General features: G+C 42.5%; 1 protein-coding gene across 12 annotated transcripts in view; it reads left to right on the top strand.

The window, feature by feature from the left end:
• Window positions 1-24,898, top strand: part of HIBCH (3-hydroxyisobutyryl-CoA hydrolase) — a 117,188-nt gene that overhangs the window by 2,436 nt on the left and 89,854 nt on the right. For 9 of the 12 annotated variants that reach the window (XR_008711726.1, XR_008711728.1, XR_008711727.1 and 6 more), the window contains exon 2: window positions 8,948-8,990. The exons of 1 other annotated variant lie outside the window; for it this stretch is intronic. Coding sequence is in view for 6 of the 11 variants with exons in the window: in XM_055571938.1 (XP_055427913.1) it covers window positions 8,948-8,990 (43 nt within the window). In the remaining 5 variants the exon portion in view is untranslated. Of the gene's footprint in view, window positions 1-8,947; window positions 8,991-19,355; window positions 19,816-24,898 lie in introns of those variants that run through there. 2 more of the 12 variants (XM_055571940.1, XM_055571941.1) reach the window with 2 other exon arrangements.

Here is a 24,898-nt window from a genome sequence, read left to right on the forward strand (position 1 = left end):
TAAAGTTATCTAAGTTCTCCCATGCGCTCAATCCTTATCTCTTCCTGCTCATTTGAATTTGAACACACTTCTCATGTTCATTTTGTGGAAACTTGATTTATCTCTTGTTGAGATGCCAAGCTGTGTCCAGCTTTTTGTGACCCCCAGCTCTTCAGACTTTACTGCCCTTCATCATCTCCCTGAGTTTACTCAAACTCACGTCCATTGAGTTGGTGATGCCATCCAACCATCTAATCCTCTGTTGTCCCCTTCTCCTCCTGCCTTCAGTCTTTCCCAGCATCAGGATCTTTTCCAGTGAGTCAGCTCTTTGAATCAGGTGGCCAAAGTATTGGAGTTTCAGCTTCAGTATCGGTCCTTCCAATAAATATTCAGGACTGATTTCCTTTAGGATGGACTGGTTTGATCTCCTTTGTGGGAATTTTCTTCCCAGGACTTGGAAACGGTAAACCTGAAAGAACAACACTTGGACAGTCTCTGCAAGGACTGACAATTTTATTTGCAGTCAAGCCTTTTTATAGGAGGAAGGAACAAAGAGCTTAGAGCATACGGCCAGCAGAGCATGTACAAGGCTAAGATATAATCAGTAAAGGATACTTCAAGGAACAGCGCGTTCTTAACGACCCATGTGTTTATCCATGAGCCATTTTCTCAAGCAACGTCTTTAATGTTTAATCGCTAAATTTTGGCACGGAGCATAGCTAAAGGCAGGAAATGTTTTTCAGCTATCAGTACACAATGCCTGGGTACTTCTGGCCCTTCGCCATTTCCCCGAGGACCTTCTCCTTCAAGGCTATTTTGCACTGAGCCTCCCAACATCCTTGCTGTCCAGGGGACTCTCAAGAGTCTTCTCCAGCACTACAGATCAAAAGCATCAATTCTTTGGTGCTCAGCCTTCTTTATGATACAACTCTCACATCTGTACAGGACTGCTGATTTATCTCTTTGCAATTTGAATAGTTTCTGCACATGGCTGCCATGTTAATCTTGTGAAAGTTTACTTCAGTGCCATCCATTTCTCTGCTCAGAAGCTTTTAGAGGTGTCCTCTTAGCTATGGTGACCTCCTTCAAAAGATCTTGTGCATGTACTGCTACATTCACTGCCCCCAACCCTGCAGCAGGCCGCCACTGACCCATGCCTCCGCTGGAGACTCCTGGACACTCCCGAGCAAGTCTGGGTCAGTCTCATGTGGGGCCACTGCTCCTTTCTTCTGGGTCCTGGTGCACAAAAGGTTCTGTTTGTGCCCTCCAAGAGTCTTTTTCCCAGTCCTGTGTAAGTTCTGGCAGCTCTATGGTGGGGTTAATGGCAAGAGTGAATGTTGACATTTTAGGAATCAGTGAACTAAAATGGACTGGAATGGGTGAATTTAACTCAGATGACCATTATATCTACTACTGTGGGCAAGAATCCCTTAGAAGAAATGGAGTAGCCATCATAGTCAACAAAAGAGTCTGAAATGTGGTGCTTGGATGCAGTCTCAAAAACGACAGAATGATCTCTGTTTGTTTCCAAGGCAAACCATTCAATATCATGGTAATCCAAGTCTATGTCCCAACCAGTAATGCTGAAGAAGCTGAAGTTGAATGGTTCTATGAAGACCTACAAGACCTTTTAGAACTAACACCCCAAAAAGATGTCCTTTTCATTATAGGGGACTGGAATGCAAAAGTAGGAAGTCAAGAAACACCTGGAGTAACAGGCAAATTTGGACTTGGAATATGGAATGAAGCAGGGTAAAGGGTAATAGAGTTTTGCCAAGAGAACTCACTGGTCATAGCAAACACCCTCTTCCAACAACACTAGAGAAGACTCTACACATGGACATCTCCAGATGGTCAATACTGAAATCAGATTGATTATATTCTTTGCGGCCAAAGATGGAGAAGCTCTATACAGTCAGCAAAAACAAGACCAGGAGCTGAGTGTTGCTCAGATCATGAACTCCTCTTTGCAAAATTCAGACTTAAATTGAAGAAAGTAGGGGAAACCACTAGACCATTCAAGTATGACCTAAATCAAATCCCTTACGATTATACAGTGGAAGTGAGAAATAGATTCGGGGGATTAGATCTGGTAGACAGAGTGCCTGATGAACTATGGATTGAGGTTCATGACATTGTACAGGATACAGGGATCAAGAACATCCTCAAGAAAAAGAAAAGCAAAAAAGCAGAATGGCTGTCTGAGGAGGCCTTTCAAATAGCCATGAAAAGAAGAGAAGTGAAAAGCAAAAGAGAAAAGGAAAGATATACCTGTTTGAATGCAGAGTTCCAAAGAATAGCAAGGAGAGAAAAGAAAGCCTTCCTCAGAGATCAGTGCAAAGAAGTAGAGGAAAACAATAGAATGGAAAAGACTAACGACCTCTTCATGAAAATTAGAGATACCCAGCGAACATTTTATGCAAAGATGGGCTCAATAAAGGACAGAAATGGTATGGACCTAACAGAAGCAGAAGATATTAAGAAGAGGTGGCAAGAATACACAGAAGAACTGTACAAAAAAGATCTTCATGACCCAGATAATCATGATGGTATGCTCACTCACCTAGAACCAGACATCCTGGAATGTGAAGTCAGGTGGGCCTTAGGAAGCATCACTATGAACAAAGCTGGTGGAGGTGATGGAATTCCAGTTCAGCTATTTCAAATCCTAAAAGATGATGCTGTGAAAGTGCTGCACTCAATATGCCAGCAAATTTGGAAAACTCAACAGTGGCCACAGGCCTGGAAAGGGTCAGTTTTCTTTCCAATCCCAAAGAAAGGCAATGCCAAAGAATGCTCAACTACTGCACAAGTGCACCCATCTCACACACTAATAAAGTAATGCTCAAAATTCTCCAAGCCAGGCTTCAACAGGACGTGAACCATGAACTTTCAGATGTTCAAGCTGGATTTAGAAAAGGCAGAGGAACCAGACATCAAATTGCTAACATCCGTTGGATTATTGAAAAAGCAAGAGAGTTCCAGAAGAACATCTACTTCTGTTTTATTGACTATGCCAAAGCCTTTAACTGTGTGGATCACAACAAACTGGAAAATTCTTCAAGAGATGGAAATAGCAGACCTCCTGACCTGCCTCCTGAGAAATCTGTATGCAGGTCAGGAAGCAACAGTTAGAACTGGACATGGAACAACAGACTGGTTCCAAATAGGAAAAGGAGTATGTCAAGGCTGTATATTTTCACCCTGCTTATTTAACTTATATGCAGAATATATCATGCAAAATGCCAAGCTGGATGAAGCACAAGCTGGAATCAAGATTTCCAGGAGAATTATCAATAACCTCAGATATGCAGATGACACCACCCTTATGGCAGAAGGTGAAGAACGAAGAGCCTTTTGATGAAAGTGAAAGAGAAGGGTGAAAAAGTTGGCTTAAAATTCAACAGTCAGAAACTTAAGATCATGGTTTCTGGTCCCATCACTTCATGGCAAATAGATGGGGAAACAGTGGAAACAGTGACAGACTTTATTTTTGGGGGGCTCCAAAATCACTGCAGATGGTGTCTGTAGGCATGAAATTAAAAGACACTTGCTCCTTGGAAGAAGAGCTATGACTGACCTAGGTGAAGTCACTCAGTCGTGTCCGAGTCTTTGCGACCCCATGGACTGTAGCCTACCAGACTTCTCTGTCCATGAGATTCTCCAGGCCAGAATACTGGAGTGGGTTACCATTTCCTTCTCCAGGGGATCTTCCTGACCCAGGGATCGAACCCGGGTCTACCCCATTGGAGGCAGATGCTTTAACCTCTGAGCCACCAGGGAAGCCTGACCGACCTAGACAGTATATGAAAAAGCAGAGACATTACTTTGCCAACAAAGGTCTGTCTATTCAACAGAATGGTTTTTCCAGTAGTCATGTATAGATGTGAGAGTTGGGCTATAAAAAAAACAAGTGCTGAAGAATTGATGCTTTTGAACTGTGGTGTTGGAGAAGACTCTTGAGAGTCCCTTGGACTGCAATCAGTCCAATCTAAAGGAAATCAGTCCTGAATATTCATTGGAAAGACTGATGCTGAAGCTGAAACTTCAACACTTCGACCACCTGATGGGAAGAACTGACTCATTGGAAAAGACCCTGATGCTGGGCAAGATTGAAGGCGGGAGGAGAAGGGGATGACAGAAGATGAGATGGTTAGATGGCATTACCGACTCGATGGACATGAGTTTGAGTAAACTCTGGGAGTTGGTGATGGACATGGAGGCCTGGTGTGCTACAGTCCATGGGGTTGCAAAGAGTCAGACATGACTGAGCAACTGAACTGAACTGAACTTAGCTATGGAATTAAATAAAAACTTCCCAGCCTCGGTTTCAACAATTTGACCCCAGTTTACCTCATGAATTCATTGGTACTTACTCTTCTGTTAACAGCTCCTGGGAGATAGTGTTCTAGGCGCTTCTCTTATCCTGTGGCCAAACTAGACTACTTGTTCTTATTGTTTCTTACTTCAGGTCCTTGAAATCCAGGGGGATCAGATGAGAAACAGATATTTAAACAGAAGTAATATTTATCAGCTCTGATAAATGTGTTAAAGGAAAAGAGAACCAGGTTTAGAAGGAAGTGGGAGATTAGGGAGCCTCTTCAAAGAGATTGATCTCTTTTAAATTGTTAGTAACACTCATTCCCTTCGTCTTCTCTGTGGTTTGCTGAACTGTTTTCTTTTGGTTTGGTTCTTGGTCTGCCTCTCTTTACTTTTACATAGTTATTTCTGAAGACTCAATACTTGATTCAATTTTGTTTTCCTTTGCTGAAAGTGAGAGTGTTAGTCACTCAGTTATGTCGGACTCCTGGAGTTTGCTCCAACTCATGTCTATCGAGTTGGTGATGCCATGCAACCATCTCATCCTCTGTCGTCCCCTCTCCTCCTGCCCTCAATCTTTCCCAGCATCAGGGTCTTTTCCAGTGAGTCAGCTCTTTGAATCAGGTGGCCAAAGTATTGGAGCTTCAACATCAGTCCTTCCAATGAAGGAAGGACCCCATGGACTGTAGCTCCTTTCTGTTCGAAGAGTCGCAAACTCATATGCAGGTGCTCAGATGGGAGCATTGAGTGGTGCTAGCTGGTGGCAGCAGTGGGGATGAGCAGGGAATTGGTGAGCAATCCAGGGGGCTTCCCTGGTGGCTCAGTAGTAAGGAATCTGCCTGCCAGTGCAGGAAACTTGGATTCGATCCTGGGTTGGGAAGTTCCCCTGGAGAAAGAAATGGCAGTCCACTCCAGTATTCTTGCCTGGGAAAGAGGCAAGAGGCACAGAGGAGCCTGGTGGGCTACAGTCCATGGGGCTGCAAAGAGTCAGACGTGACTTAGCGACTGAACACGCGGGCAATAAAGAGCCCTCTGTCTCAAGGAGGCAGCTTTTCTGCCTTGGGCATTGTTGCCATTGTGAAACCTAGGCCCAGTGTTTCCATAACTATGAATATTTCTGGAAAGACTGGAAAACTCCATTTTTAAGTGAAATCTCTTGATTTTTTAAATCTTCATAATTTTAAAATCCTGCTAACCGTACAACACGTTTGTTGGCACAGGCAGCCTTCAGGCCACAGTTCTCAGCTGCAACTTTCTAATTTATTCCCCAGAGAGAACTGAGAGGTTTGTATGCCTCAGTGATTGTCTATGCGTGTGACTTGTTGACAAGTCTTTAGCTAACTTTTCTTTCAAACTCCAGTCTCTTTTCCACTCACTGTTGAATATTTTTACTTATACCATTACAAATTCAAGAAATTAAAAATGGAATTCATATTTCATTCTACAAACTAGCTAGTTTCCTTTCCAACCTTTTCAGTACCTATTTCTCCTGATTTTCCTGGCTTGAAATCTTGGGATCATTTTTGGCATAATTCTTTTTCTTTTCCGTTGAGTTTTTACTTGATAATAACTCTGTAAATCATGCTTTTGTTTCCACAGTTGCTTTTCATCAGTTCATGTCTGAATTACTTGGCCTTGGACTTGATCTTCTATTCTATTCATATTCTACTTTGCCTACTTCTGCTGTAATAATCTTCATTAAGCACTGTTTTTATATCATCATCTTAAACAGGCTCACTGAAAGTTAATTTTATAAGCCTGTGTGTGTGTATGTGTGTGTTTTGATGATCAAAAATTTCCTAAATGATAAGGTTCTCATTCTTCTTAGTTGTTTTTAACCTTAGCATGTATCAGGATTACCTGGAGGGTTTGTTAAACATAGATTTCTGAGCCTTACTGCACAGTGTCTGATTCAGTAGGTGTGGATGGGGTCAAGTATTTGCATTTCTACCATGTTCCCAGGTAAACTGATGATGTAGGGCCAGGGGCCACTTTTGGAACAACTGCTGCTAGCAGTAGAGTTGACCATCATGTGAAGAAAGTAAGCCTCATAAAGAGAATTAGTAAATCAGCAGTAGCTGGGATGTGCATGCCTCTTCCCTTCCACCAGATGGCACGCTGGGAGCCAATAGGAAGGAATATGAAGATCATAAATTCAGAATTACTAGGAGACTCTGAACATGCAGATACATTTTTGAGTTATAAAAGTTAATACCAGTTTAAAAATAATAGTTAAGTATAAATTGGAATATATAGAAGTAATAGATTATATAGAATCTGGCAGGGAACTTAGTTGTACTTGTTTGTTTTCTATTTGCTTTATAGTAATTGGTCCAGAGATTTTTTGACCTGTAAAGGTGATACATAGTGGTTTGAACTGATGTTTTATAGTTTTATATTAACTTTCTTCAAATGAAATAACATTTTTTTTGAGCTTCATTGATTTATTCACCTTTCCGCCTTTAGTGTGGACTTGAATTTTCACTATTGGAATGGTGGAACAAATTTGGGGTAGTTTCTTAAAAAAAATTTTTTTTTATTGGAATATAGCTGCTTTACAATGTTGTGTCAGTTTCTGCTATCCAGCAAAGTACATCATTTATACATACACATATATCTACTCTTTTTTAGATTTCCTTCCCATGTTCAGTTTAGTTCAGTCCCTCAGTTGTGTCCGACTCTTTGCAACCCCATGAATCGCAGCACGCCAGGCCTCCCTGTCCATCACCAACTCCCGGAGTTCACTCAAACTCACATCCATCGAGTCGGTGATGCCATCCAGCCATCTCATCCTCTGTCGTCCCCTTCTCCTCCTGCCCCAAATCCCTCCTAGGATCAGAGTCTTTTCCAATGAGTCAACTCTTCTCATGAGGTGGCCAAAGTACTGGAGTTTCAGCTTTAGCATCATTGCTTCCAAAGAACACCCAGGGCCGATCTTCTTTGGAATGGACTGGTTGGATCTCCTTGCAGTCCAAGGGACTCTCAAGAGTCTTCTCCAACACCACAGTTCAAAAGCATAAATTCTTCGGTGCTCAGCTTTCTTCACAATCCAACTCTCACATCCATACATGACCACAGGAAAACCATAGCCTTGACTGGACGGACCTTTGTTGGCAGAGTAATGTCTCTGCTTTTGAATATGCTATCTAGGTTGCTCATAACTTTTCTTCCAAGGAGTAAGCGTCTTTTAATTTCATGGCTGCGGTCACCATCTGCAGTGATTTTGGAGCCCAAAAAAATAAAGTCTGACACTGTTTCCACTGTTTCCCCATCTATTTCCCATGAAGTGATGGGACCAGATGCCATGATCTTAGTTTTCTGAATGTTGAGCTTTAAGCCAACTTTTTCACTTTCATCAAGAGGCTATTTAGTTCCTCTTCACTTTCTGCCATAAGGGTGGTGTCATCAGGTCACCACAGATCATTGAGTAGAGTTCCCTGTGCTAAATAGTAGGTTCTCATTAGTTATCTGTTTTATATATAGTAGTGTATATGTCAGTCCCAGTCTCTGAATTTGTCCCACTATCTCTGCTGTAACCATAATGTTCTTGCATCTGTAACTCTATTTCTGTTTTGTCACTAAGTTCATCACAGTTATTCTGGGGGACTTCCCTGTGGTCTAGTGGCTAAGACCCCTGTGTTCCCAGTCAAACCTAGGATCAAACTCCTGGGTTTGATCCCTAATCAGGAAACTAGCTCCCACATGCCTCAACTAAGAACTGGCACAGCCAAATAAATATTAAAAAAAATAAAAAGTTCAGTGTTATCCTGGATCTTAAAAAAAAAAAAAAAAAAGAAATTAGCACTTAACTTTTTTGATACTTAATTTTTCTTTCTGGAAGTTTTTGAGTTAAGTTGAAATAAATTTTAGAAATGGTGCTTTAGGGTAAGTATAATTCAGATTTTAAAAGTCTGTATGAAATTTATTTTAGAAATGCTCCTAAATAAGCTAGAATCTGTCACTTCGGATTAATTTTTATAAAGTATTGATTTTAATGATAACTTGTCTGCACTTTGGAATCATACAGGAGGAGCTTCAAACAAAATACATGTCCTATTTTGTTATTTTAGAATATACAATAAGTCTGTGTCCTTCCATAGTTTTCAGAATGTCCTATGCTTGGGATCACAATGTATAGCCTTTTCAGATTGACTGCTTTTGCTTAGCAGTGTGCATTTAAGGTTCCTCTGTTTTTTTTTTTTTTTTTTTTAATGGAATAGTGTTGTTTCTTTTTATTGCTGAGTAGTATTTCATTGTATATATATACCACAGTTTGTTTATCCATTCAGCTATTGAAGGACCTCTTGGTTACATCCACATTTTGGCTAATATGAATAAAGCTTTCATCAACATTTACGTGTAGGTGGACATAAGTTTTTAGCTCATTTGGGTAAATACCAAGGAGTGCAATAGCTGGGTCATATGATAAGAGTATGTTTAGTTTTTTAAGAAACTACAAAAATTTCTTTGAAAGTGGCTGTATTGTTTTGTGTTCATACCACAATGAATGAATTAAACTTTTTTTTAAAATTTTTTGTTCTAATAACTGTTCCAAGAATCTAAAGCAAACAAAAGGGAATATTGTATTTATACATTGAAACATGACTATCCACATTACTGTGTTCATTGTATTCTACATTTGTTTCAGGTTTAATTCATATAAAAGGACTAATATCATACTGCAGCATTTGGTAAGTTTGGATTTTGTTTTTCTGGCATTATTTATTTATTTTTCCATAATAAATTATTTTTCCATCATAAATTACTCATCATATTATAAATTCTGATGGGTAATTTAAAATGTCGTTGTTAGGGAAGTAGAGAAATACTGGCAGATTTTGTTGACTGTGGTACCCTGTGATTTCCAATTTTATAGTGTCAAATTTGACACATATAACTTGTAGGAGGTGGCATAAGGTTATAGGTAAGAGGATGAATCTTCAAGTCAGAATGCTTAGATTTAAATAACGAATCTACTACTTAATCTTGGGCAGATTACTTGCTCTCTCTCAGCCTCCTTTATTGATATTTTAAAAAGGGGGATATTAGTATTCACCTTAGAGTGCTTATGAATAATAAATAATTCATTTAAAAATCTGATCTAGTGCTTGGCACATAATGGTCATTTAATACATGTTACTACTACCATTGTAATAGTACCCTTCCAGAGCTTAGATGGTCTTAGTTTATCAAGTTGTAAGGAAGAAATGATTTTTATTCATTTTTGTATATCTCCACTATTGACTGAATCTGTCCCCCTAAATTCATATGTTGAAATCTAATTGCCAGTGTGTTGATATTTGGAGATGGGGCCTTTAAGAGGTGATTAGGTCAGGAAGGCAGAGCTCTCATGCGTGAATCAGTACCTTTATAAAGGAAACACCAGAGAGCTCCCTCCCCTCTTCTGCCTTCCGAGGAAGGATGTAGCGAGAAGACAGCCATTGATGTATGAACTGGGAAGTGAGACCTCACCAGACACTGAATCTGCAGGCATCTTGATCTTGACTTCCCAGCCTCCAGAACTGTGAGAATCAAATGCTGTATAAGCTATGCAGTCTATGGTGTTTTTGTTATAGCAGCCTGAATGGGCTAAGACACCCTCTCATACAATCTGACAAGCACCTTGCACATAAAAATGACAAGTCCCTCTGATGTAGCACTTATGGCATGCCAGGTGCTATTCAAAGTACTGATACTTATTAATAGTTCAGTTGATTCTCGTAGTCTTATGGGATAGATACTACCGATCTTTCATCTGTAGTTCTGAAACCTCAAAATCAAACGTTTGTGGATGTTTGTGGTAAATGCATTTGGTGGCTGTCTTGCAGTGATCGCTGAACCCAGGGTATGCAAGGCACAAGCTAAGAGACTGGAAGGAGACTCAGGAAGCCATAGGAACTGCAGACACATTCTCTCCCGGCTGGCACGGCAGCCATAACACAGCCTCTCTTCTGGCTGATGCAGCAGCCATAGCAGCAGCCGTAACATAACCAGAACGCAGCTGTGACATATTCATAGCATAACCTCACATAACATAACCATGATGTCACTCCAGTATAGCCCTGATGCAGCAGCAGCAGCAGCTGGGGCTTTCATGGTGAAGCTCATGCAGGTGTACTGCCCACACCAGCCTGCACCGAGTGAGTGCCTCGTGATGCACATGCGCAGTACCGTAAGCAAGCTCAGCTGTTACATACCGTGCACAGTCATTGTCTACAGAACACGGGGTGAGAGGGCCTGACTTGTGCCGTCTTGTTAATTTCTCCACATTCCACCCCTTCAGGCTATAGTTCATGGGGTCACAAGAGTTGGACATGACTTAGAGACTAAACCACATTCACCCCTTCAGGGTCTCTCACCTCACAATCTATGCACAGTCCATCGTCCACAATATTCCCTTGGCAAGTAATGCTGATCTTTGAATTTACATCTCCCAAAAGCAGTAGCTATAACAACAGTTACATCCCCAAAACATAGAAAATCCAGTGCCAGGTATCACCTGGAACTCATGTTGCAGTCCTTGCCCTCATGGGGCCAGAAGAGCCACCCACTGCATGTGGAGTGCCTTTTTCTTCCTTGACCAAGTCCAGTCCCCCATCTGTCCTTGTGAGATTTCAGGAAAGCCTTCACAGGAGCAACTCCACCCCTGCTGGTGTGTTTTTTATTAAGGATCCACAACCCCCCCCCTCCCCCCCCCCGCCCCCCCCCCGCCCCACCACCCCCGTAGGCTCCAGGCCCAACCCCTTCTAGGAGGGGATTTTTTTTTTGTGGTATTCAGGGACCACCCTCATGATTCCAAATGTTTTCACACTGTTCTAAATATGCAAGAGAATCAGAGATTAGTAGCACATCATAGGACACAGCCTTTACAGTACAGTGTTCTAAATCTACATCATGGGACACGGCCTTTACAGTATGATCTGTATCACAGGACACAGCCTTTGCAGTACGATCTGTATCACAGGACACAGCCTTTGCAGTACGATCTGTATCACAGGACACAGCCTTTGCAGTACGATCTGTATCACAGGACACAGCCTTTGCAGTACGATCTGTATCACAGGACACAGCCTTTGCAGTACGATCTGTATCACAGGACACAGCCTTTGCAGTACGATCTGTATCACAGGACACAGCCTTTGCAGTACGATCTGTATCACAGGACACAGCCTTTGCAGTACGATCTGTATCACAGGACACAGCCTTTGCAGTACGATCTATATCACAGTACACAGCCTTTGCAGTATGATCTGTATCACAGGACACAGCCTTTGCAGTACACTATTCTACTAAATCTACATCACAGGACACGGCCTTTATAGTACACTATTCTACTAAATCTACATCACAGGACACAGCCTTTACAATACACTATTCTACTAAATCTATATCACAGGACACAGCCTTTGCGGTACAATCTACATCACAGGACACAGCCTTTACAATACACTATTCTACTAAATCTACATCACAGGACACAGCCTTTGCGGTACAATCTACATCACAGGACACAGCCTTTACAGTACACTATTCTACTAAATCTACGTCATAGGACACAGCCTTTGCGGTACGATCTATATCACAGGACACAGCCTTTGCAGTACACTATTCTACTAAATCTACATCACAGGACACAGCCTTTACAGTACGCTATTCTACTAAATCTACATCATAGGACACAGCCTTTGCAGTACACTATTCTACTAAATCTATATCATAGGACACAGCCTTTGTGGTACGATCTGTATCACAGGACACAGCCTTTGCAGTACACTATTCTACTAAATCTACATCATAGGATACAGCCTTTGCGGTACGATCTGTATCACAGGACACAGCCTTTACAGTACACTATTCTACTAAATCTACATCACAGGACACGGCCTTGACAATACACTATTCTACTAAATCTACATCATAGGACACAGCCTTTGTGGTACGATCTGTATCACAGGACACAGCCTTTGCAGTACACTATTCTACTAAATCTACATCATAGGACACAGCCTTTGCGGTACGATCCGTATCACAGGACACGGCCTTTACAGTACACTATTCTACTAAATCTACATCATAGGACACAGCCTTTACAGTACACTATTCTACTAAATCTACATCACAGGACACGGCCTTTACAATACACTATTCTACTAAATCTACATCATAGGACACAGCCTTTGCGGTACGATCTGTATCACAGGACACAGCCTTTACAGTACACTATTCTACTAAATCTACATCATAGGACACAGCCTTTGTGGTACAATCTGTATCACAGGACACAGCCTTTGCAGTACACTATTCTACTAAATCTACATCATAGGACACAGCCTTTACAGTACACTATTCTACTAAATCTACATCATAGGACACAGCCTTTGTGGTACGATCTGTATCACAGGACACAGCCTTTGCAGTACACTATTCTACTAAATCTACATCATAGGACACAGCCTTTGCGGTACGATCCGTATCACAGGACACGGCCTTTGTGGTACACTGTTCTAAATCTACATCCTTTGGCCGCCATAGCCATCAGCGCATGCACTAGGAATGGGAAACTGCTCTGGCTTGCCATAAACAAGGCTGCATTTAGCACCAGTGTCGCCCAGGGCCATTACTCTTTGTACACTGGCTAGTGACCAGTGAATTGCAAGTTCTACATGGGGCCTCCAGTCCCTGTTTGGGCTCAGGAGGGTGCCTTGATCTGAGCCCTATTCAAAGTGAAAAAGGGTGTCATCTAAAGGAATATCTTGGGTGCATGTAATCTTCTAACGGAACCACCTACATCTCTTGCTGTGGGTGCTTCCTGAACTTGGTAAACTGCTCCTTCAGTCTGTTGCCTCCATAGCTCTCTAGGAGCAGAGCTCTGGGCTCTCAACTTTATTTCTGCAAACTCCTGCTGCCAGCAAATCAGCCCACATTTGCAGTCTCATCACCCGGGTGGGGCTGTTATCAGTTTGGGCCCCCTTCAGGGTCCTCACACTTCTAATCCCCTATGCTTGTGGCCATCCCTCTATTTCTCCCAAGCTAGCCACCATTGAGGTCACTGCATAGATGGGACGTCCCACATAGGGTGCAAGAATAGCAGTCAGGGATCCAAAGTGGTAGATGGGACATTGTTCAAAATGGCATCTCGAATGCCACCAGTAAAATGCTCATCATCTAGGCCTCGGCCTTAGGGTTAGATATCTACTGCTTCATGCCCGGTTCTTTGCCACTTGGGTCAACTCGGCATAGGTATGCCTCTTAGAGTATCCGGGAGCTCTCCCGCGTTCGACCGCATGGTGCAGATGGCAGCGTTAGTCCATTCCATCAGGGTGTGTTCTTGGTTAGGTGCACCCTGCATGAGCCACCTAGCCTTCTGTAGCCTTTGTCTCAACGAGGAGTGAGTGGTTATAGATGCCAGCTGTTCTACCTTATGCCCGGAACACAAGATACCATCTACCCTGGTATCCCAGAGTTGCAAAAGCCATCCATACTGCCAAGGGTTCCCTGTGCGTTTGCTGAAACTGCGTACCCAAGTCAACTAGCTTGACCTGAGTATACGGTGGATGCCTCATTAACTCAGTCACATTGGAGCCTGCTTGAGGATGCCCCACCCCAGGTCACAGACCGCTCATGCTTCACTTTCTGCTGCACAACGGGCCTCGCTGCCAAGTGGAGACCCGCAGTCTCAGAGCGTTCATCACACTGTCACTTACCGCTTCGCTGTCAGAGATGCTGGGTTCTCCGGGGCCACGGGGTTCTTGCTCCAACGCCAATATACTTCTTCCAAGCATCTCTGCACGTTGCACACTGGTGTGGCATCATGGAGAGCACTCTCCATGTTCGCCTTCAAGGCAGCCAGGAAGGTCCACCGTACAGTGCCAGTGGCAGTCCGTGCCGCCTTGTGCGGCAGACGGGAACTCACCGCCTGTTGCGCCTTTTCAGTGCTGTCCAGTGAACTGTCCACCACTTCGCGGTCTTCCACTGGAGCCCACACCAAGAGGATCGCAGCCGCACAGGACCACATGCTATGAGGTGGCCACTGTCTTCCCCATCCAGTGGAGCCTCAGGCTCTTCTCCCTTCTGGGTATCCTGCCACCTCTTCTTATGTGGAGCCTCAGGCTCCTCTCCCTGCTGGGTATTCTGCTAACTACACCAATTGTATTGCTCTTCATCCTGTTCCTGACACAGTTGTCTTGCTGTTCACACTGTCCTCACTGTTCGCTGAACCCAGGGTAGGCAAGGCATGAGCCAAGAGGCTGGAGGGAGACTCGAGGAGCTGTAGGAACTGCAGACATGTTTATTCTCCCCTGGCTGGTGCAGCAGCCATAACACAGCCTCTCTCCTGGCTGATGCAGCAGCCGTAGCAGCCACAACATAACTGTAATGTAACCGTAACAGACTCACATAACATAATCATGACGTTGCTCCAGTGTAGCCCCAGGGCAGCAGCAGGCAGGGCTTTCATGGTGAAACTCATACGGGTGTACCGCACACGCTAGCCCGCAACCAAGTGACGTGCATGCACAGGGCTATAAGTGATCTCAGTCGTTACACAACCACATAAGGTCATTGTTTACAGAACATGGGGCGAGATGGGGTGAGAGCAGCGGGTGAGAGAGCCTGACTGGGACCATCTTGTTAGTTTCCCCACCATGGCAAAATATGACTGGAACATACTTTTGAAACTCTTTTTGTCTTTATCCTTTTTTTTAAAAATATTAATTTATTTTAATTGGAGGCTAATTACTTTACAATATTGTATTGGTTTTGCCATACATTGACATGAATCCACCATGGGTGTACACGTGTTCTCCATCCTGAATCCCCCTCCCACCTCCCTCCCTGTACCATCCCTCTGGGTCATCCCAGTGCACCAGCCCTGAGCACCCTATCTCATGCATTGAACCTGGACTGGTGATTCATTTCACATATGATAATATACATGTTTCAATGCCATTCTTCCAAATCATCCCACCCTCTCCCTCTCCCACAGAGTCCAAAAGACTGTTCTGTACATCTGTGTCTCTTTTGCTGTCTCGCATACAGGGTTATCATTACCATCTTTCTAAATCCCGTATACACACGTTAGTATACTGTATCGGTGTTTTTCTTTCTGGCTTACTTTCCTCTGTATAATAGGCTCCAGTTTCGTCCACCTCATTAGAACTGTCTTTATCCTAACTAGTGTAAATATTCATGGTTCGATGCAGAAGTAGTAAAGCATTTGGTTACAGTGTACTGACCCAGACTGTATGTGATATGTTCTTTTACCTTTCCAAAGTCTAGAAAATTTTCTGAATTTTGAAATGCATCTGGGTGCAAGGAGTTTTGATAAATGCTATGGCCTTACCTCTGTTTACTGGGTCAGCATCAGAGAACAGAGAGGCTGAGTAGTGTGCTCCAGTGTCCCTGCCGCAGAAGTAGGAGGTGGGGTTTGAATCCAGGCTGTCTGGCTCCATAACTGCCTGCTGCACTCTGTGGCCTGTGGCACAATGGGCACTGAGATTAACCACTGCAGCATGTTTCTCCGTTCAGCCTAAGTGGAGATGGGCATATGAAAACTGAAATGTCTTACCCTTGTTTATTTTAGTCAGCTGATTTACACAGAGGCTGAGGAGTTCCCTGGAAAAAGAACTTAGAACAATGTTATTTTTCATATTTAGATTCATATATAGATACGCACACAAGTGGAATGCCCACTTCCAGTGGTATTCCAAGAATACTCTTGCCTGGAGAATTCCATGGACAGAGGAGTCTGGCAGGCTACAGTCCAGGAGGTTGCCGAGTCAGACACGACTTAGTGACTAAATCACCACCACAAGTGGGATAGAAAACGTGACAATCCAAATGTCATGGGATTGTGTGACCTGGGGTATAAACCACTTTGAGCAAAGGAATGTAAATTGGACTCTCATCAAGGCCTGAGGGCTGAATGGTTCTAGGTACCAGTGTTGGTTTTTACATGTCCTCAGATCTGGGGAGGGAGGAGCTTCCCAGGTGGCACAGTGGTAAAGATTCTGCCTGCCAGTGCAGGAGACTTGAGTTTGATCTCTGGGTCGGGAAGATCCCCTGGAGAAGGAAATGGCAACCACTCCAGCATTCTTGCCTGGAAAATTCTGTGGACAGAGGAGTCTCGTAGGCTGTTGCCCATGGAGTCGCAGAGTTCATATATGCATATATGACTGAGCACATATGCACACAGAAATAGGGAAGCTATATCCCAAGAAGTCCTTCTGTGACCCTTCTAAGAGAGCTAATGACTCCAGGAGTGAGAGCCCTTTTGACTTCATAGTGGAATGATGGAAATATGTCATTGATGGCAGAACTTTAGGCAGAGTTATGGGAAATGGATAGAACTGACTTGTGATTTGGAGAAGGCAATGGCACCCCACTCCAGTACTCTTGCCTGGAAAATCCCATGGCCGGAGGAGCCTGGTGGGCTGCAGTCCATGGGGTTGCAGAGAGTCGGACATGACTGAGTGACTTCACTTTCACTTTTCACTTTCATGCATTGGAGAAGGAAATGGCAACCCACTCTGGCGTTCTTGCCTGGAGAATCCCAGGGACAGGGGAGCCTGGTGGGCTGCTGTCTGTGGGGTCGCACAGAGTCGGACACGACTGAAGTGACTTAGCAGCAGACTTGTGATAATAGTGTGACATTCCTTTAGACCCTTCAGAGATATTAGATGGACCTTACCTGCCTCCTGAGAAATCCGTATAAAGGTCAAGAAGCAACAGTTAGAATTGGACATGAAACAACAGACTGGTTTCATATAGGAAAAGGAGTACGTCAAGGCTGTATACTGTTACCCTGCTTATTATAACTTATATGCAGAGTACATCATGAGAAACGCTGGGCTGGAAGAAGCACAAGCTGGAATCAGAATGTGAGGAGAAATATTAATAACCTCATATATGCAGATGACACCACCCTTATGGCAGAAAGTGAAGAAGAACTAAAGAGTCTCTTGATGAAAGTGAAAGAGGACAGTGAAAAACCTGGCTTAAAACTCAACACTCAAAAAACAAAGATCATGGCATCTGGTCCCATCACTTCCTGGCAAATAGATGGGGAAACAATGGAAACACTCACAGATTTTATTTTCTTAGGCTTCAGAATCACTGCAGATGGTGACTGCAGCCATGAAATTAAAAGATGCATGATCCTTGGGAAAAAAGCTATGACCAACCTAGACAGCAAAGCAGAGACATTACTTTGCTGACAAAGGTTTTTCCAATGGTCATGTATGGACATGAGAGTTGGACCACAAAGAAAGCTGAGTGCTGAAGAATTGATGCTTTTGAACTGTGGTGTTGGAGGAGACTCTTGAGAGTCCCTTGGACTGCAAGGAAATCAAACCAATCTTAAAGGAAATCAGTCCTGAATATTCATCGGAAGGACTGATGCGCAGCTCCAATACTTTGGCCACCTGATGCGAAGAATTGACTCATTTGAAAAGACCTTGATGCTGGGAAAGATTGAAGGCAGGAGGAGAAGGGGATGACAGAGGATGAGATGATTGGATGGCAACACTGGCTCGATGGACATGAATTTGAGCAAGCCCCGGAAGTTGTTGATGGACAGGGAAGTCTGGTGTGCTGCAGTCCATGGGGTCACAAAGAGTCAGACACGACTGAGCAACTGAACTGAACCTGGAAAGGAGGTCAAGGTTCTGCGGGTTTGTCAAGCTAATGTAACCTGGTGGGACCTATTAATAAGGTCTTATATATATTCATAGGCTGAATGAATGTTCATAATGTTATATTTAAAATTCATATACAGCATTTAATTTAAAATGCAGAAGCTCATTTTTTCCCCACATAAGTTTGGCCTGGACATGGAAAAAACTTTTTTCCTTCAGAAAGTAGTTCTTCTCAGTATGAAGGCATGCTGGTTGGACTGCATGAATTGATACTGCATATATCACTTTCATGACAGCAGTCATGTTTGTATTCTGTATGTCCAGATGATCTAGAATCAGTATCAGCCAATTTATAATCTATGCCTTTTGAAAAGACATACATTAAATGTTTGCTTTGTGTATGTAAAGAACTTGACTAAGCGGTTAAGAACGTTATTATGAAAAAGACAATTCCTGGCTTCAGAAACGAATAATCTAATGAAAGAGGTAGAAATATGTACTAATAATGTATTGTAAAAAGGCCAGATGAATTAGAGGTGTGAACAAAAATGGGATAGACTGATATTGGCTTTATATCCAGTGAAAGCTTACTGGAGAGAAACCATTTATTTGATCTGAGCCTTGAAGCGTGGTTAGGGTTTCAAGAGGGTAGAGATGGGAAGTGGTGGGAGCTCACAGAGTAACACTAAGAGATGATTCTGTTCTCTATCATAAGGTGATTTCTATTACAAACGCAGAAATTGAGGTTCTGAGATGAGCTTGTCTGAGGGTGTATTGTCGTGAGTGGCGAAACTAATGTTTGAGGTCATCTGACTCCAAAATCTGTTTTCTTTCTGTTACACAATATATTTATTCCTGTGCAAAGAACTGTGAGATAGGAGAGTGGAGATTACACTCAGGGCTTTCTATGTATCCTTGGTAAGGAGTGCTGTGGGCTGGAGAATTTACCTGGAATCACATGTGGAGAGACTTGAAGGCCAGGTCATGTAATTTGGATGTTTTTGAAATTAATGGCCTGAGTCATGGAACATTTCTGCATGGGAGTAACAAGGTAGAACTGTGCTTTGGCAAAATTCTCTGAATGCAGTGTGACAAATAAACCATCTGGCAAAAATTCTGAAAGTCTGCCAAAAAGGAAAGTTACAATACTCCTGTATGGCTAGAGTAATGAGAATAGAATGTAATGGATAGATAGAATCATTTTAGAAATAGTTTCTCTAGTATTTGGTAACTGCTTCAAGTTGTTGGCAGAGAGAGGAGGAGAACATTTAGGAATCAAAGATAACATGAGCATTGTGTGCTTGTGTAACTGAAAAAATGGTGTTACCATTACCTGATAGAGGAAACAGGAGGAGAGACAGATTTGTCACAGAGATATTTCTTGGTAAATGTGGTTTCTAACAAGTTGAGTTTGGGGTGCTGAGTAGGTACTTCTGTAATTGTAGCAGGCATTTGGAATAAAGGGCTGGGGCTCTGGAAAAGGAAAGATACAGTTGTAGGTTTGAGTCAGCTGCTTAGACGTAATAATTGAAGATGGGAAGTAGATGATATCACAAAAGGTGAGAGAATAGAGCACAGCTGAGGACAGTTTGAAAGATTCTCTAAACTGTTTCCATATGGAGGAATTTACTGATGCAGTTTGAAGGCAGGAAGGATTGAGTGAAGCTTGAGTAATCCTTTAGCCAATGTTTTTTGACGCTTCCAGTTGTATGTGCTTTGGTGTCATATTTTGTTACATTAACTTAAATTACATTCTTCAATATTGGCTGGAAATTGATTACATGTCAAAATAAATCATATTCTGCAAAGGTAGGCTATCTCCCTGGGTATGTCTTTGAGTGCAACTTAGTTCACTGCCGGAGGATATTATATATAGTGAAAGGTATGTGGTTGAAATTTGAGATTTGTTGTGTTATAGTAGGACTGTGTCCATATAATGATGGATTATTCATTCAGCTTATTAAACATTTGTGGGAGACCTGCTGAGTGTCAGGCACTCTATCTTCCTCAAAGGAAAGGCTTGTTTCTCTCAATGTTTATGAAGTCTCTACAGTGTTTTCCAAAATGTAACCTGTAAAATACGAGTCCCAAGAGATAGTTTTTCCATGAAAATTTAAAAGTTCTTTAATCAAGTGAGAAATATCTGCTCATTGTATTTTAAAATTTACATTGTATTTGCATATTAAAGACTGAAAATCTTATAGCAATTAAACTTTATATTGGTTTAAGTTTTTCTCAAACTTATTTGCCCATGGGTCATTTTCTCCTTCCACATAGCAGCAATAATCATCTTTTTGCACACTTTGGGAAATGTTGCTACTAAGGATTTTGCCACAGTAGTTCCACGTTCCAGCAGAGGATATTCTAAGTTATTTTTGTCTCAGGGATTTTATTTTGACAGGCTTTACGCACTCAGATCAGCGTAGGACTGTGTGTTGATGGTGTCCATACATTTTAAGAAGTTTCCTTCTCATTTCTCCATTGAATGGATGTTCTCCTTATCCCTGCTGTCGTCCTCCCCAGCCCCAGATTTGGGTTGTATGTGGATTTCATTTCTGACTCTCCTTCTCTGTAATCTTTCTTAGTATAAGAAATTTCTTTTCATATAAACCTTTTCTAGGTTTTAACTAAAAGTTAATGATATTTTTGGAAAAGAGCTTTTTTCTGCAGAATTAACATATACATAAGGCACCCCACTCCAGTACTCTTGCCTGGAAAATCCATGGACAGAGAAGCCTGGTAGGCTGCAGTCCATGGGGTCGCTAAGAGTCGGACACGACTGAGCAACTTCACTTTCACTTTTCTCTTTCATGCATTGGAGAAGGAAGTGGCAACCCACTCCAGTATTCTTGCCTGGAGAATCCCAGGGACAGCGGAGCCTGGTGGGCTGCCATCTATGGGGTCACACAGAGTCAGACATGACTGAAGTGACTTAGCATTTAGCATTTAGCAACATATACATAAAAGACACTAATACTGAGGACTTCATCTTTTCCCCTTCTTCCCTTTTGCATGAATGTTTATGATTAATGCATCAATAGTTGTTTTCAGGTTTTAAGAAGGCCATGAACTTTTCAGATAGGAAAAAGGATCCTTTAATAATTTTATCATTCTTGTGGCTTTTAACAGAAGATTTTGTAATATTCTTCGTTCAAAGTTTGACCCTCTTTGTAAATGTCCTGCAAAAAATACTTCACCTAAGTGCTGGAAAGTCCTTGTTTAAAGATATTCCTACATCACTGTAATAGCAATAGTAAAAAATTAGACACAGTGCTGATCAGTAGGGGACTGACTAAACCATAATCAAGAATGAACAACTGTTAAAAATAAGTGGGTAGCATGAGTGTGCAATTGGCAAAATGCATACTAGGAAATATTATAGGTTAAATGCTCTTCTCCCTCCACCACAACAAACTGTAGAGAAAACAAAGGGATGGAGATTTTAAAATCTCTGAACCTGAGATTTTAAGACTCAAAAGATACACCCACTTTTAAAAAATGAACAGATGACGTTTATGGATATATATTTTGTGTTTATCGTAAAAACCAAGGCAGTTGTTACTTTTGAAGGGAAGGAGGAGTCTGTGATTGGGCTGGGGCAAGTAAAGCTGGCTAGATAACAGAGTTTGGGTTAGGTTTTAGTCTGGTAACTGGTAGTTAGCCTGTTAGAGTTCCATGGATGCTGGGAAAAGATATGAAACTCTTGATAGAGATAGAGAACATCATTATTAGTGACCCATCGAGCAGCGTTGAGCTTCAGGTTAGTTCCGGTTCCCCTTGCCCCCCAAGCCCCATGGGGTGGCAAAAGGCCCAAATGAATGAGTTCATATGCAGTGAGTTGCATTGCAAGACAGTGGTACAGAGTTTGGGGGAACCTGCCAGTCTGTAGCATGCTGTAACCAAGCTACTGTCTGTCCCAGTGGGACACTTTACCTTTTCTTCAGTTTTTCTCACAGCAAATACAAACTCTGTTATCTAGCCAGCTTTACTTGCCCCAGCCCAATCACAGACCATGGCAATTAGGAGGAACACTGTCTGGTAGCCTGTAGAATAGTCTCCAATCTTGGCTTGCATCTATTGTTGCTGTTTGTTTTTTAATAACTAGACTACAGTTAAAAGTTTTTGGAAAGAATATTACAAAGGAAAGCCCCCTTCTCATCACATATCGGGGACTATCTGAGGGTTTTGACATATGCCTCAGGGAGTGCATGACATCCTTATGACAGCTGGTAGTGAACATGGTATTTGTCAGTAGCTCAGCTGCTAAAGAATCCACCTGCAATGCCGGAGACCCCGGTTCAATTCTTGGGTCAGGAAGATCCGCTGGAGAAGGGATAGGCTACCCATTCCAGTATTCTTGGGCTTCCTTGGTGGCTCAGCTGGTAAAGAATCCGCCTGCAAAGTGGAAGACCTGGGTTCGATCCCTGGGTTGGGAAGATCCTCTGGAGAAGGGAAAGGCTACCCCCTCCAGTATTCTAGCCTGAATTCCACGGACTGTACAGTCCATGGGATCACAAAGAGTCGGACGCAACTGAGCAACTTTCGCTGCTCTCTGAAGTTACCGTTTTCTTCCCTTTTCTACTCTGTGTTTTGGAAGCATGTCAGTAAGTTCAGCCCACACTCAGAAGGTGAGGGGGGCTACGCTTTACCTTCTGGAAGGGGGATTTCCATGAATTATTTAAATTCTTCTGTGGGTGAGATCATCTCATCTCTCCCATTGATTTTTTAAAAAAATATTTATTCCATTGTTTTTTGGCTGCATGGGGTCTTAAGCCGTGGTCCACAGGCTCTTTGATCTTCACTGTGGCATGCCAGATTTTTAGTTGCAGCTTGTGAACTCTTAGTTGCAGCAGTTAGTATCCCTAAACAGCTTTGCAAGAAATGTTCCCTTGGTATCTCTAATTTTCTTGAAGAGATCTCTAGTCTTTCTCAGGAATGGTATGGACCTAATAGAAGCAGAAGATATTGAAAAGAGGTGGCAAGAATACACAGAAGAACTATACAAAAAAGATCTTAATGACTCAGACAACCATGACGGTATGATCACTCAACTAGAGCCAGACATCCTGGAATGTGAAGTCAAGTGGGCCTTAGGAAGCATCAACAAACAAAGCTTGTGGAGGTGTGGAATTCCAGTTAGCTCTTTCAAATCCTAAAAGACGATGCTGTGAAAGTGCTGCACTCAATATGCCAGCAAATTTGGAAAACCCAGCAGGGGCCACAGAACTGGAAAAGGTCAGTTTTCATTCCAATCCCAAAGACAGGCAATGCCAAAGAATGCTCAAACTACCACACAATTGCACTCATCTCACACGCTAGTAAAGTAATGCTCAACATTCTCCAAGCCAGGCTTCAACAGTATGTGAACCATGAACTTCCAGATGTTCAAGCTGGATTTAGAAAAGGCAGAGGAACCAAAGATCAAATTGCCAACATCTGTTGGATCATCGAAAAAGCAAGAGAATTCCAGAAAAACATCTCCTTTGCTTTATTGACTATGCCAAAGCCTTTGACTGTGTGGATCTCAACAAACTGTGGAAAATTCTTCAAGAGAAGGGAATAGCAGACCACCTGACCTGCCTCTTGAGAAATCTGTATGCAGGTCAAGAAGCAACAGTTAGAACTGGACATGGAACAACAGACTGGTTCCAAATTGCAAGAGGAGTACATCAAGGCTGTATATTGTCACCCTGCTTATTTAACTTATATACAGAGTATATCATGCAAAATGCCAGGCTGGATGAAGCACAGACTGGGATCAAGATTGCTGGGAGAAATATCAATAACCTCAGATATGCAGATGACACCACCCTTATGGCAGAAAACAAAAAGGAACTAAAGAGCATCTTGATGAAAGTGAAAGAGAGTGAAAAAGCTGGCTTAAAACTCAACATTCAAAAAACTAAGACCATGGCATCCGGTCCCATCACTTCATGACAAATAGATGGGAAAACAATGGAAACAGTGACAGACTATTTTTGGGGCTCCAAAATCACTGCAGATAATGACTATATCCATGAAATTAAAAGACACTTGCTCCTTGAAAGAAAAGCTATGACCAACCTAGCAGCATATTAAAAAGCAGAGACATTACTTTGCTGACAAAGATCCGTCTAGTCAAAGCTGTGGTTTTTCCAGAAGTCATGTATGGATGTGAGAGTTGGACTATAAAGAAAGCTGAGTGCCAAAGAATTGATGCTTTTGAACTGTGAAGTTGGAGAAGACTCTTGAGAGTCCCTTGGACTGCAAGGAGATGCAGCCAGTCCATCCTAAAGGAAATCGGTCCTGAATATTCATTGGAAGGACTGATGCTGAAGCTGAAACTGCAGTACTTTGTGAAGTATCTTTTTATCGGTTCTTTTTATCAGTATATTCTTTTGTGCATCACGCTTTTAATGTTGTAGCCCATTAATCATTAATGTTTGGAAAGCACTGTGAGTCATAGACCAAGTGTGTGGTCCTTATAAGTGCTCCTGTCCCTTCTCTGGGGATGGGCTGCCTTTCCCTCACTTTTCCTTTGACTTCTGTTCCTTTTCTCCAACTCTGGGTGGTAAACACTAAGGTCAGGAGGCTGTGATTTTGAAATGCTTCTCCCTTTGGATTAAGGTTCTTATTTTGTAAACCTCCATCCTATTTCCCCACTGTGGAAGGGCTCCCCTGGAACACGGTTTTGAAGTCCTTTCTCTCTCTCCTGCAGACTTAGCCTTTTGCTCTGTTTGTAAGATAAGGGGAAGGGATTTAGCTGTGCCTGATGTTTCCCTCCCCCAGCCACCACCACATGGGGGAGCTTTCTCTAGTCTTCCCTGGGAGAACCTGATTGGTTTCCAGGAGGAAAAGCCAGCAAGAGTAGGACCTCCCCTATGATTGTGACCCCCCCCACCCCCCACCAGGAACTTCATACTATCAATTGTCCACGCTTGACCTCTCAGTTCAGTTCAGTTGCTCAGTCGTATCCGACTCTTTGC

Source organism: Bubalus kerabau, chromosome 3, assembly GCF_029407905.1.
Source record: "Bubalus kerabau isolate K-KA32 ecotype Philippines breed swamp buffalo chromosome 3, PCC_UOA_SB_1v2, whole genome shotgun sequence".
NCBI lineage: Eukaryota > Metazoa > Chordata > Mammalia > Artiodactyla > Bovidae > Bubalus > Bubalus kerabau.